The 13,763-nt window shown below is 42.3% G+C and overlaps 2 protein-coding genes across 2 annotated transcripts; one reads left to right on the forward strand and one right to left on the reverse strand.

Moving 5' to 3' along the window:
• Positions 1-6,849: 6,849 nt before the first annotated feature.
• On the reverse strand, positions 6,850-12,163 carry pcyox1 (prenylcysteine oxidase 1). Its single transcript, XM_035776195.2, has 7 exons — positions 11,933-12,163; positions 11,441-11,585; positions 10,986-11,192; positions 10,699-10,873; positions 10,366-10,577; positions 9,734-9,886; positions 6,850-8,926 (listed from the first exon to the last, which is right to left on the reverse strand). Exons 2-7 carry the CDS (start codon positions 11,553-11,555, stop codon positions 8,256-8,258), a joined length of 1,533 nt encoding a protein of 510 aa, XP_035632088.1. The 5' UTR covers positions 11,556-11,585; positions 11,933-12,163; the 3' UTR covers positions 6,850-8,255.
• Positions 12,164-12,197: 34 nt separating this feature from the next.
• LOC118387631 (protein FAM136A-like) lies at positions 12,198-13,653 on the forward strand. The gene is made up of 3 exons (XM_035776196.2): positions 12,198-12,488; positions 12,678-12,814; positions 12,921-13,653. Exons 1-3 carry the CDS (start codon positions 12,402-12,404, stop codon positions 13,111-13,113), a joined length of 417 nt encoding a protein of 138 aa, XP_035632089.1. The 5' UTR covers positions 12,198-12,401; the 3' UTR covers positions 13,114-13,653.
• Positions 13,654-13,763: the final 110 nt, after the last annotated feature.

Genomic DNA, 13,763 nt, shown 5'->3' on the forward strand with positions numbered 1-13,763 from the left:
TTACCTTGTATTTTCATTTTCTATCTGTATTTAAGTTGTAATGTGCTTTGAAAGACTCACTTCTCATAAACCATGACATTTCAAATAAAGACCTATTGCATAAGGATAGTCACACAGCAGTGTAATAGAATGTTAAGATGTTTCTCTTTATTGACAGTGAACTGTTCGGCTGCAGTGTTCCTCGGGTTCTGTAATGGGTCTGTAGGCTCCGCCTCCTCACATGCCTCCTGTAGGCTCACTCTACCTCAGCTGTGATACAGAGAGTGAGAATTGCTTCCTTTAGGTTCTGACCATCACACACACACACACACACACACACGTGTCCTCCCCCAGGAGTCTCAAAGCCACGTTGTATGACTCATCAACCAACCCCCATCGTCTCCTGACCTGAATCATTCTAGCAGTGAAAAGTAATTGATACAGAACATTTGGGCTCCTTTTATGCCCAGTAAAGTGAATGTAAAGGGTAACCCCATGATCGAGAAACTAGTTGTAAATGATTACAATACATAACCATTTATTTTCTTTAAGATGGACTGGACATGCAGACAATGACCTTGGTCCTATATTTTGTCCAAAATGTGCCTTCGTTGACTCATACAGGCTAGGAAAGGAACGGTGCATCTCTGGTCCATAAATAACCCAGGACACAGCAGATGATGCAGAACTAATCAAGCACAGATGAGCATCTGGGGATAGGTGTCTTAAGAGTGCCCTGGATTTCTGTCCTAGAAAGTAAAAGCAAGGGGGCCAATGTTCAAACAAACAAATGTCGCTTCTGCTTTCAATGTCCTAGAAGTTGTGCAGTAAAACCTAGCACTTGTAGTTGAACTAATTCAACTAGTTTATTTTGTGACTCGTTCTAGGACAGTCTCCATGGAGTGTTTTGGTCATGAGGCTACTAATAAAGTGGTTTTCCCCATGAACTCACAGAGGAAATCTTGACCATATAAAGAATGCTTGACAACCGGTGTAAAACGTTTTTTTTTTTTAACAGTGACTCAGACTGGCTGGCATAGTTAACTTTTTTTCACTGTCTTTTTGCAAAAGTAGCTTGTTAACTATTATTCAACATATGATGTTGATGTGCTCACTACAAAGCACAGTTTTTAGGACAACAGATGTCATTACTTGTTTGCATGAGTGTTATAACATGTTTTCACTGCCAGGATGCTATTATACAACTGTGGTAAATTTGTGCTTATTGTGTGTTGTAAGATTTCAGTTTCAACAGACGGAAATGTAGAGGGTAACTAGAGGGTAAACCGATGAAGCTCATCCCTTACCCGTCTATTTCATCCCACTTGGGACAGTCTTTTCTGAATCAAGTTATACCCCAGCATCCTCACATTTTATGAGTGGAAATATTCAACAGCTAGAGCAAACACATGCAGGCACACACACATTTTAATGAAACATGGATACTAGAGGGGTCAAATTAAGAAATTATCACCTTTGTCTCAAAAAAACATTGTCAGTTGTTCAAACTATGACATGTACTAACAAGTAGATATCGGTCATATCCTACCTAAATTGCCCATTTCATTGGCTTCAACGTCGGCTTCAAGGTATTCTAGGAAGGGACAGAAGACTTTAAAATCGTATTTTTAACACTAAATGTAATACCAGTGAGTGATGGGCTAGTATTGGTTTCAAATGTGTTGGGGATACAATCATCTTCTCTGAGTAACTTGAGAAAACATGAGACTCATACCTGTAAGGGAAAAGGTAACCCAAGGTTATGAGGGTATATGTGTTTTTACATGACACTATATACAGTGCCTTTGGAAAGTATTCAAACCCCTTGACTTTTTCCACATTTTGTTACATTACCGTCTTATTCTAAAAATGTATGAAATAAAAAATTAAATCCTTAGCAATCTACACACAATACCCCATAATGACAAAAAAAACTTATTGACATAAGTATTCAGACCCTTTGCTATGAGCTTCGAAATTGAGCTCCGGTGCATCCTGTTTCCATTGATCATCCTTGAGATGTTTCAACAACTTGATTGGAGTCCACCGGTGGTAAATTCAATTGATTGAACATGGTTTACAAAAGGCACACACCTGTCTATATAAGATCCCACAGTTAACAGTGCACGTTAGAGCAAAAACCAAGCCATGAGATCGAAAGAATTGTCCTTAGACGGCCGAGACAGGATTGTGTTGAGGCACAGATCTGGGGAAGGGTACCAAATAAAAATAGGTTTGAAACCACCAAGACTCTTCCTAGAGCTGGAGGAAACCTGGCACCATCCCTACGGGGAAGCATGGTGGTGGCAGCATCATGCTGTAGGGATGTTTTTCAGCGGCAGGGACTTGGAGACCAGTCAGGATCAATGCAAAGATGAACGGAACAAAGTACAGAGAGATCCTTGATGAAAACCTGCTCCAGAGCGCTCAGGACCTCAGACTGGGGCGAAGGTTCACCTTCCAACAGGACAACGACCCTAAGCACACCGCCAAGATAACGCAGCAGTGGCTTCGGGACAAGTCTCTGAATGTCCTTGAGTGGCCCAGCCAGAGTCCGGAATTGAACCCGATCGAACAGCTCTGGAGCGACCTGAAAATAACTGCAGCAACGCTCCCCATCCAACCTGACAGAGCTTGAGAGGATCTGCAGAGACTAATGGGAGAAACTCCCCAAATACAGATGTGCTAAGTTTGAACCGTCATACCCAAGAAGAATCAAGGCTGTAATCGCTGCCAAAAGTGCTTCAACAAAGTACTGAGTAAAGGGTGTGAATACTTATGTAAATGTAATATTGTGATGTTTTTGCTTCGTTATTATGGTGTATTGTGTGTAGATTGATGTGGAGAAAAAAAGGATTTATTCACATTTAGAAAAAGTAAAGGGGTCTGAATACTTTCCCGAAGGCACTATATACAAAAGTATGTAGAAACCCCATCAAATTAGTGGATTCGGCTATTTCAACCACACCCAATGCTGAAAGGTGTTAAAATGAGCACACAGCCATGCAATCTCCATAAACAAACACTGGCAGGAGAATATCCTTACTGCCGCGCTCAGTGACTTTCAACGTGGCAGCGTCATAGGATACCACCTTTTCAACAAGTCAGTTTGTAAAATTCTCTGCCCTGCTTGAGAGGTCCCGGTCAACTGTAAGTTCTGTTATTGTGAAGTGGATACGTCTAGGAGCAACAATGGCTCAGCCGCGAAGTGGTAGGCCACACAGCCTCACAGAACGGGACTGCTGAAGTGGGTACAGCGTAAAAATCGTCTGTCCTCGGTTGCAACACTCACTGCCGAGTTCCAAACTGCCTCTGGAAGCAACGTCAGCACAATAACTGTTCAGTCAGTATCTGACTGAGCGGGAGCTTCATGAACTGGGTTTCCATGGCCGAGTAGCCGCACATAAGACTAGGATCACCATGCGCAATGCCAAGCTTCGGCTGGAATGGTGTAAAGCTCGCTGTCATTGGACTCTGGAGCAGTGGAAATGCATTCTCACGCTTCACCATCTGGCAGTCCGACTGACAAATCTGGGTTTGGCGGATGCCAGGAGAACGCTAATCTGTCCGAATGTATAGTGCCAACTGTATAGTTTGGTGGAGGAGGAATAATGGTCTGGGGCTGTTTTTCATGGTTCGGGGCAGGCTAGGCCCCTTAGTTCCATTAAAGGGAAATCTTAACGCTACAACATTCAATGACATTCTAGATGATTTTGTGCTTCCAACTTTGCTGCAACAGTTTGGAGAATTCCCTTTCCTGTTTCAGCATGACAATGCCCCGTGAACAAAGCGAGGTGCATACAGAAATGGTTTGTCGAGATCGGTGTGGAAGAACTTGACTGGCCTGCACAGAGTCCTGACCTCAACCCCATCGAACACCTTTGGTGATGAATTGGAAAGTAGACTGCGAGCCAGGCGTAATCGCCCAACATCAGTGCCCAACCTCTCTAATGCTCTTGTGGCTGAATGGAAGCAAGTCCCCGCAGCAATGTTCCAACATCTAGTGGAAAGCTTTCCCAGAAGAGAGGAGGCTGTTATAGCAGCAAAGGGGGGACCAACTCCATATTAATGCCCATGATTTTGGAATGAGATGTTCGACAAGCAGGTGTCCACATACTTTTGGTCATGTAATGTATTTTGTTAAAGATTAAGAGGTAAATACTCGCCATCTACATCCTCATCAGACTCGGACTCTGTTGGAAAACGGGAGTTAGGCTTATACATATACCTACATGAATCTGAAATATATCATTTTTATAATCTACAGGTGTGTCTTTGAACACCATGCATTCAACCCTTCCTTACCCTCATGGTCTGCATCAACGTTTCTGTCTCTGTCTGCTGGAAAACGACAGGAGTAAAGTTATGTCATCTGAACAAACTAAGCAAAAACCACATGCCCATCAATAACCCATTTTTTTCCTGTGAGTTTTGTAATAACATGTGCCACATGCTCTTACCCATGTCCTCCTGAGTGGAATTCTGCTCTGTAATTTTTAAAAAATTGAATAAATTATGACACGGCACACATTTACAAAATCGTATGGTAAATCAAATTTTATCTGTCACATGCTTCGCAAACAACAGGTGTAGACTAACAGTGAAATGCTTGCGGGTCCTTTTCCAACAATGCAGAGTTAAAGATGAAAAATAAAATAGAAAAATAGAAATATGGTTGATTAATAAGTATGCATATGCATACAGCAGACTACAGTGCTTACCAGTATTTTCATCTTGAACAGGCTCTACAGTAGACATATGAAAAATAACATTTGTTAAAAGAAAACAAGAGGTCAAATCGTACTATTTCACAATCAATAGGCCAAATCCACAAAAAGACAGATAATGGCTCTGATGTCCCCTTATTTGTTTTTAGAAGGGTAGGATTCCCTTACCCAAGTAGCATATATCTGCACTATGTGCATCCTCTGTAGATGGAAGGAAATATGGATATGATTGTTCCTTCATCGTATTAATTCAAATGAATACAAATTATATGGCAAGGCAATTTCAGACAGGTCATAGACTTAAATCATTGCCTGTGTGACTGTCTTACCATTCATTTGCGCTGCTTCGAACTCCTCAGGATCTGAGGACAGAGAAATGCAGGGAAATTATTTTTGCTTAATGCAGAGAGAGAAGTATAGTCAAATTAATTTCAGTTGTTACGATAAGGCAGTTGCTCTGCATGGAGCAGAAGCTCCTTTATCTTTGAGATATGGATCATTGTACCTCTCCTTTGCAGGTCACTTAGCTGCTCCAGCCCCACTGGAAAAAGTCAAAAACTTACATTGGAATGCACTCAACATCATCATCACAATCATCCTCATTGTCATCATCCATAATGGGCTTCCTCACCATCCTCTGCAAATGTGTCCTTTTTTTCTGCCGATTCCAGGGATGCAGTGAGAGCTGGGGATGTCAGAAAGCAACTTATTATCACATTTGAATATTATATTATCCAACACAAATTATATGTGATTATATACCATGTTATCCATCAAATGTAAGGATTCAATAGAAACCCAATCACATAAAAATAGGCTATAGGCCTTATTTACATTACCATTGCATAATACAACATGAAACAGCATTCATCTCAGTACAATACTTCATCAAATGACACAACTGAGGGATATTTAAACACATATATTGGACATGTTATGAAATTAAGAATATAAACCATTACAATTATCATACCAGTATGGAATCCTGTTGCGGCCAGAAAGAGGAATATGGGCACCTCGACTCTCATCTTGGCTCCGTGGTTGGTTATAGTAGGTGTTATAGGGTCAGTCCAAATTGGGTATTGTTTTTTTGTCGGCCAGTGGCCCTTTTATACTGTCTCTCTCATCACATGCTTTGCATGGACAGGCGGCTGTGGTACCATTGTCCCTACCTACCTGTGGGCATCTGGGTGGCATATCCCGGCCACAACACAACAGACGTGTCATTATTCTGGGTGTGAATGCCACCCATTGTCAGCTTCTCTGTCAGATGCCCCTTTATTTGGGGTGCTGGTGTGTGATTGGAAGGGGAGGGTGTTTGTAGGACGGTCTGTCCATGTTGTCAAAAGCAAACAATTTCTTTTCTGGAATAAAAATATATATTTTTATTATGTATCATTGACACTGTGTTCTGATGTGGGGTACAGACCACCTCAGAGACACAATTCATCCATTGTGCACAGACCTGTTATCATTTTTGGTACAGAGCATTCTGTTTTCATTCTAATTTGTTTGGGAAGAGTGAATGACATCTGTATGACATTTGAACACCTCAATAATCTCTCACAATATCATTACTACTGTACCTTTTTTCAATAGTTTTATGTAGCAATGTCATGTTTACTTTTAGTGACCAATTTCAAAATATTACTTCACACTGGAAGGTAAAGCTACCCTTGAGAAATTGTTACTTTTAAAAAAGTATTTCACTACATCAAAACTGCCTCATGAAAAATGAGATCTTAAATCTTTAATGTCATATAATACAACGTTATGAAGCATGACTTCAAGAACACATCACTCTGGAGTCAATGTTAACAATGCAATGAGATCAGTGTGACAACCAGAGTGAGTGTGTGTTGACTTAGATTTAATGGGTAGTTCAAGTAGTTCTACTACCGAAAACACTACGTTGATTTTAATTTAGTTAACTGCTGCCAAGCTAATGCAGAATGTAGTTAAATTACTAATTGAACTACATGTAGTGGAACTACCCCACAGCACAGGGCAAATGTCGTTATCTTGCAAATAAGAAAATATGGTTTGGGCTTTCAATGTCCAGTTTGTTGAAGAACATGTGGCTATTTGCACCTTTGGGGCCTGGCAGAGCATGTATTGCTTAATTAAAGACGACATTCATCACTTCAGTGTGTTATCTCTTTATTCTGAATGTAAACATTGATTTCAAGTATCCTATTTACAAAAAAAAAAAAAAAAAAATGGACAAAACAAGATTGAAGTCATTTAATTTTTCCTGGAAATCCATAGAAGACCATGTCAAATAGAGCATAAAACACATCGCAATTACAAACTCTGATTTCAAATGTGTTTACAAAAGCTTGCATTTCCGTGCCAACATTTGGGAGTCAAATCAGCTGATTTCAAAATACTGTCCCTCTTCAATCAATATAGTTAATGTCTAAACATATGGGAATTTTGCTGTAATAGTCATATTATTCTATATATCAAAGTGCACCATTTTCTATGGTTGTACAGTATCTAACACATTATCAAACGCACAGAAACCCTAAAAACCTCAAAAATTGTGTTAGAAAGGCTAAACCAACAACGATTATTTTCAGAGTCATTCTAGACAAATTACAGAGACGTGAAATTAACCTCCCAGAATAGAATACAATATTTTCTGAAGGATACTTGTCACTCACAGTAAAATAGATGTACGTTGTGTTCTTATATTTCACTTTGGTCACAATGGAAGACTAGTTTCATGGCACAATTTGCTCATCACATAGATGCCATAAACATACCAAAAACAGAGACTAAATATTTTCTGAAAGTAGAAAGGAGGATTCCCAGATATAAAAACCATTGCTTAGTAATTTTTAAAAAAGGCACAATTTAGAAATATGTAAATAGACTACAGTACATTTTCAAATGACATCAAATGATCAGTGCGAATAGGGGTTTGTTCTTCATGGGTGTATTCATAATTGTATAACACCAAAAACTTTGCAATTATCTGTTGGCCAATTTTCCTTGCAAGAACTATTCAATTGCACAACCGCTTACATTTCACCAACCAATTTGCTTTACAACCTTTTCAACACTACGCCAGAGGTAGAGAGCTTGAGACGCAGCATGAAGACATACATGGGTCTAGAGGAGCCACAGGGTACATTATCCAGATGTTTTTGAAACATTTAGAAACGCAGAAAGTTAGCAACACCATCTAGTGCAGCTATATATGTGAAAGCCCAATGCATGCATGTATTAAACAATAATTGTACTTTTACCCTGCAGTATAGCATAGCTTGCTATGCTATTGTCACAGTGATCATTCTATTCAGCACAGTATAAGAATATCTGATGAAAATGATTTGCTAATGTTGCAGTTGATTTATTTCAGTTGAATTTTTCAAATCAAAATATATCAATATAGTGGGTCAATGGATATAGCTTCATAATTGGGCAGAACACCCAATACTACTGTTCACGTACGCAGGAGTGTTTTAGTGTGAAATATCTCTGACTGATATTATTGCTTTATATTATTACTTTTCTCCACCATTGTTGTCCCTCCCTCCCTTTTCAAAGCTCTCCTCTCAGACGTGTGTGGAGGTCCTCCTGGTCGACTCTGCCCACCTGGGAGTTCCAGCGGTGATGTGCCAACAGTGCCAGGTTCCTGGCTGAGATGGCGCTCATCTCCATGGCGCTGGCTGCCCACTCCACAGCGTTCAGGTAGTACAGGCGCTCATGGAGGATGAACGGAGGGGTCCTACGGTGAGGTGGATTATAAGCGGGGTACGCCAGCCACTTCGTTTCTGAGGTGGAGTCCCATGATAGGAACATGTCCCGGAGCTGCTCCTGGGACAGAGGCTGAGGAGAGAACACCTTCCACACCTTGCTCTCGCTGGCTGGCGGGCGTGAGTAGCTTGGTGGGATGTGAACAGGGTCAATAGAGCTCAGGCTGTTGATGATGGAGCCCTTGGTGTCTGTGGTGAGAACGTCTGACACACTGAAGGTAGAGGGCTTCTCAGAGGTCCCCAGGTAGGACACATTGAGGAGGCCGTGGACCAGGGTGGTGACAGTCTGGTGGTAGCGCCCAGGGTATTGGGAGGGGATGGGCGGGGAGAAGCCTGCAAAGGTGATGTCAGACTTTCCCTGATGGAGAGGTGTGGCCACAATCACTATGTCATACAGGGAATGGGCGGAGCCAGAGTCCCCAACATAGTTTACCTCATAAAGATTGGCTGTGATACCTGTGAACAGGAAAGAGAGACTGAAAAGATTTGGCATGGGTCCTCAGATCCTCAAAAAGTTCGACAGCTGCACCATCGAGAGCATCCTGGTTGCATCACTGCCTGGTATGGCAACTGCTCGGCCTCCGACCGCAAGGCACTAGAGGGTAGTGTCAAAGACCCCAGCCACCCTAGTCATAGACTGTTCTCTCTGCTACCGCACGGCAAGCAGTACCGGAGCACCAAGTCTAGGTCCAAAAGGCTTCTTAACAGCTTCTACCCCCAAGCCATAAGACTCCTGAACATCTAACCAAATGGCTACCCAGACTATTTGCATTACCCCCCTCTTCTTTTTTGCTGCTGCTACTCTCTGTTTATAATCTATGCACAGTCACTTTAACTCTACCTACATGTACATATTACCTCAATTACCTGGACTAACTGGTGGCAGCGCACATTGACTCTGTACCGGTACCCACTGTATATAGCCTCTATTTTTTACTTAACACTTACTTTTTCTTAAAACGGGATTGTTGGTTAAGGACTTGTAAGTAAGCATTCCACTGTAAGGTCGACACCGGTTGTATTCGACACGTGACAGTTGCAGTTCTTGAAACCGGTGCACCTGGCACCTACTACCATACCCCGTTCAAAGGCATTTAAATATTTTGTCTTGCCCATTCACCCTCTGAATGTGGATTTAACACGTGACATCAATAAGGGATAATACTGCTCTTTCCATGACATAGACTGACCAGGTGAATCCAGGTGAAAGCTATGGTCTTTTATTGATCTCACTTTAGTTATATTGGCCCAGAGAGCATGTACCTGCTTTAGATGGTCGCAACTTGACAGCGATAGCGGTGACTCGTGCTGGGATGAGCTCGGCCTTGCTGTGGTACAGGAGTCCTGAGCACACCTTCTTATTACCTCCGTCCACTGCCCACAGGCCTGGGTCTGCCCCTGCTAGAGACACCGCCCCTGGAGACAACATCACACCACACATTTCACAAGGATTAGTTCAGTTTCCTTATGTTTTCTTTTTTTTCCTTTTAGCCCCTTTTTCTCCCCAATTTCTTAGTATCCAATTATTATTAGTTACTATCTTGTCTCATCGCTACAACTCCCGTACGGGCTCGGGAGAGACAAAGGTTGAAAGTCCTGCGTCCTCCGAAACACAACCCAACCAAGCCGCACTGATTCTTAACACAGTGCGCATCCAACCCGGATGCCAGCCGCAGTCGCGGCCGGCTGCGAAGGAGCCTGAGCGCGAACCCAGAAACTCTGGTGGCACAGCTAGCGCTGCGATGCAGTGCCCTAGACCACTGTGCCACCTGGGAGGCCAGTTTCCTTATGTTTTCAAGATAAAAAACATTTGATTGGATGGCCACATAAGAGCACTCAGAACCACTTATCACACCACTTTGGTGTGCATTTCTTTTTGTTACCTAAAAACCTACCCACAAATCCATTGATGCGGACACTTTGGCCATAGTTCACACGGGTGACAGGTGCCACAACGTCGTTGAGGAAGCTCTGAGAAAAGCCCTCCCCCAACATGGCCTCCTCCAGTGTCTGATTGGCTAGTGTGAGGAAATCATCACCACCCATTGCATGCAGGAGCTTCTCCACACTGGTGAAGGAGTAGCCAAACTGCTGGTACTGGTAGATTCTGGAAAAACAAGAACCAAAACATCACATACCTACAATTAGCACTCTTCTCTCATTAATGATTTTCAAATGTTTTGACTGCTGAGTTGTAAATAGACAGGTAGCAGAACCTAAAGTCTCACCTCATGAACTTATCAAGAACACTTTCCACCCACATCTGCATCCGCAGGAAGTTGAACCCGTACCGCCAAAGCAGGCGCAGGAAGTTCACAATAAACCAGTCACTCTCTTCAAAGATGAGCTCTTTTCCATTGAAGATGGCCATTTTTCCAGGGACATCTCGCCTCTGGGAAAGGCCTAAGAGAAACAGGGGAGAAATAAAGATGTGTGTCATTAGACTGTCTGTGCATGTGTACTGCACTCTTTCAGGAACAAGCAAGTGTATATCTCACAAGCCAACATGTCTCACCTAGTCTTTCAAGGAAGTGCTTCATGTGCAGATTTAGAGGGTGGATAACTGCGCCCCCTGTCTCGTACTCATAGTCCCCCATGTTGTGGGTGGCCAGTCGTCCCCCCACAGTGCCTGGCTCAAACACATCGATCTTCACCGCTGCCCCAAACTCCTGTCTCAGGAAGTAAGCTGTTGCTGTGCCACCGATGCCCGCTCCAACCACAGCTGTTCATAGAATAAAACCGAAATGTCATTAGAAGTCCAAGGGGAGTAAAATGAACAATTCATAAGTGAAAGCATGTGTGTCATGTAAATATGTGTAATGTGAAATAGAAATGCTCTCTGGGCCAATATAACTAAATTCATGGAGATTTGTGAACACACCTATGCAGAACTGATGTACTACTGCGTAGCCACACAACACTGGGTGCCATTGACAATGGAATGTGGAGTCTGGACTAAGATTGGTTTACCTATCCTCTTGGGTGGATCTTTGACTTCTGGAGCTGAGGCTAGACTCCTCTGTCCAGCTTGAAAGAGCCCCAAGAACAGGAGTGCCCTGATTGACATGGTCCTTGAAATCATCATGGGTATTCAATTCCTTCCAAGAAAGGTTATCTGAGTAGAGATCAAAAATAAAATGTTCAATTACAAAAATAACATAGGCTACACATTCACACTTGATCAGTAGTCAGAAACATGTCACTTTAATATGATTGTGTGAATTGCTGGGTCAATCAAGGACAGACAGCAGACTGCTGTTGACATGTGTACTATCAGTGTGTTAATCTCTCTGGGTCAAAGAGTAGCACACTTGATCTTTTGAGGAGCAGTCTTTCATTGTGATTGGCATTTTTTTTACTGTTTGACATCTTAAAAACATAAATGATATCACCCCTCTTGGTTATTTGGCTAAAATCAGACAATTAAAAAGGTCTGATAACTGATAAGTGTACACTGCTCACCATTTCAAATTTCAGTAGAGGTGAAGACTTCTCAAGGAGTTCACAATCAAGTTTTACTAGCTACGAGTTTACAAATGATTTTTAAAACGAAGCAAGCTATTTACTTATCTAACTCGTAATTTGGTCAAATAAGTCGCTGAGAAACAAATGTAGATCCCGCACAGTGTTGTAAATTTAAAGTTTTGACTTCAAAGCGGAGACTTCGGTCACGTCGGTACCATATTGGGAACCGGAAATTACCAAGCTAATTCCGGAAGCTGGAGTGGATGTGACGTTGTTTGTATTAGAACGAAGAAGCATGCATTCACGGAGGTGACCTTATGTTGAAACAGTAATGTAACAAGGCTTCTAATCTTGCAATAACTTACTATATGTAGCTGGTGTGGCTGTTATTCAGCTGTGCATCGTAGCTAAAAGTTATCTTCTAACAGTTCAGTTTAAATAGTCACTACTGAGAGCAACATTTGAGATGGCAGAGGCACATCAAGCTCGTGTACTGAAAACCATAGAGGATATGGTTCAAAGTTTAGAACGGTACCACATTCGCAAGATGCAAGTAAGTGGTCATGTACATGCAATTTCAGCTATGTTCAATACATCCAATATAATCAAGTATATTGTGCAGTGCATTATCTACAAATCACCCTCTCTTTCTCCATGCATACATCATGTGCAACCTGTAATTGTCAAGACTTGGGCTTATCAGGTGCCCAGTTCAAATCTTTCTTGTGCATAATGTATCAAGGGTCTCATGTTCAAGTGCAGTGCAGAGTGCTGCGAGCGCTCCGTAGACTCCATGTCACAGGTGCACAATTGTATTGAACGCTGCCACACCCCTCTGGCTCAGGCCCAAGGACTAGTGACCAATGAACTGGAGAAATTTCAGGGGAGTATTTATTGTTTTAGTTGCTAACAACTTGAATATCTTGAGACAGCCGATACAGAGAATGTGTAACTTGATTGTGATAATTTTTCTGACTCCCCATGCCCAGGACCGGCTGACCAGGTGCACCATGCACTGCAATGACAAGGCCAGGGACCTGTTGGACTCTGGAGCCAAGGAGCCAGCCGTGAGGGCCCTGATGGAGAACTGTGTGGGCAGCTGCGTAGACGACCTTGTCAACCTGATCCCAAGCATGACACACAGACTCAAAGAGAACCTGAACTCTATTCCACAGTGAGAAGGGGAGAGCGTACTGCAGATGCACGAGACATCTTGGGCTACAGTGACAAAGGGGTTCATAATGTTCTGACTGTAATAACAGCAAGGAAGTCTAAACAATTGGAAATGCAGTGTTTCCCCTATATGCATTTGTATAATAATGCATAGAAGTATGCCCAAGGAAGACCTCATAACCCCCCTCTCCACACTAACTGCTAGAAAAAATTCAGAGGCGAAACACTGAAATGACAGATCCAATGCCTCAGTGAGGGAAAGGGACATGTGGGGTTTACAGCTTGCAAGGGTGAGATTTGAGTCCATGTCAGCGAGGGTGGTGGGGATATACCGCTGCTCAGTCAGAAGAAGCTACAGATCCCTTGCAAACTGGTTGGCCTACATGTTTGTGTGGAGCACTTACTGTTTATTGGTTTAACTTAGACCAGAGACATGCCAGATGAATGTTCTCAGCAGGCCTGTGACATTACAGAATTGTCTAACATCAAAATACTGCTATATGTGAACTGTGTGAGGGTCATTTATTACATTTCCTGATAACCTAGCTGTTGTATGATTGTCTTTATTCTGCCTCAGTGACTGTCTTAATATCTGCAACCCGTTCTGTGATTCTCCTCAGTTTTTATATAAAAATGTCAATGGTAAAAAGGGTGG

This window comes from Oncorhynchus keta, chromosome 9, assembly GCF_023373465.1.
Source record: "Oncorhynchus keta strain PuntledgeMale-10-30-2019 chromosome 9, Oket_V2, whole genome shotgun sequence".
NCBI lineage: Eukaryota > Metazoa > Chordata > Actinopteri > Salmoniformes > Salmonidae > Oncorhynchus > Oncorhynchus keta.

What these genes read in the sequence shown, in the direction of transcription:
- pcyox1 (XM_035776195.2), bottom strand. Translation starts at nt 11,555, where the DNA reads ATGATGATTTCAAGGACCATGTCAATCAGGGCACTCCTGTTCTTGGGG. An exon ending in GCACTTCCTTGAAAGACTAG is followed by an intron (nt 10,874 to 10,985) that starts GTGAGACATGTT and finishes TGTTTCTCTTAG; the next exon opens with GCCTTTCCCAGAGGCGAGAT. An exon ending in GTTCTTGATAAGTTCATGAG is followed by an intron (nt 10,578 to 10,698) that starts GTGAGACTTTAG and finishes TTGTTTTTCCAG; the next exon opens with AATCTACCAGTACCAGCAGT.
- LOC118387631 (XM_035776196.2), top strand. Translation starts at nt 12,402, where the DNA reads ATGGCAGAGGCACATCAAGCTCGTGTACTGAAAACCATAGAGGATATG. An exon ending in ACCACATTCGCAAGATGCAA is followed by an intron (nt 12,489 to 12,677) that starts GTAAGTGGTCAT and finishes TAATGTATCAAG; the next exon opens with GGTCTCATGTTCAAGTGCAG. An exon ending in ACCAATGAACTGGAGAAATT is followed by an intron (nt 12,815 to 12,920) that starts TCAGGGGAGTAT and finishes GACTCCCCATGC; the next exon opens with CCAGGACCGGCTGACCAGGT.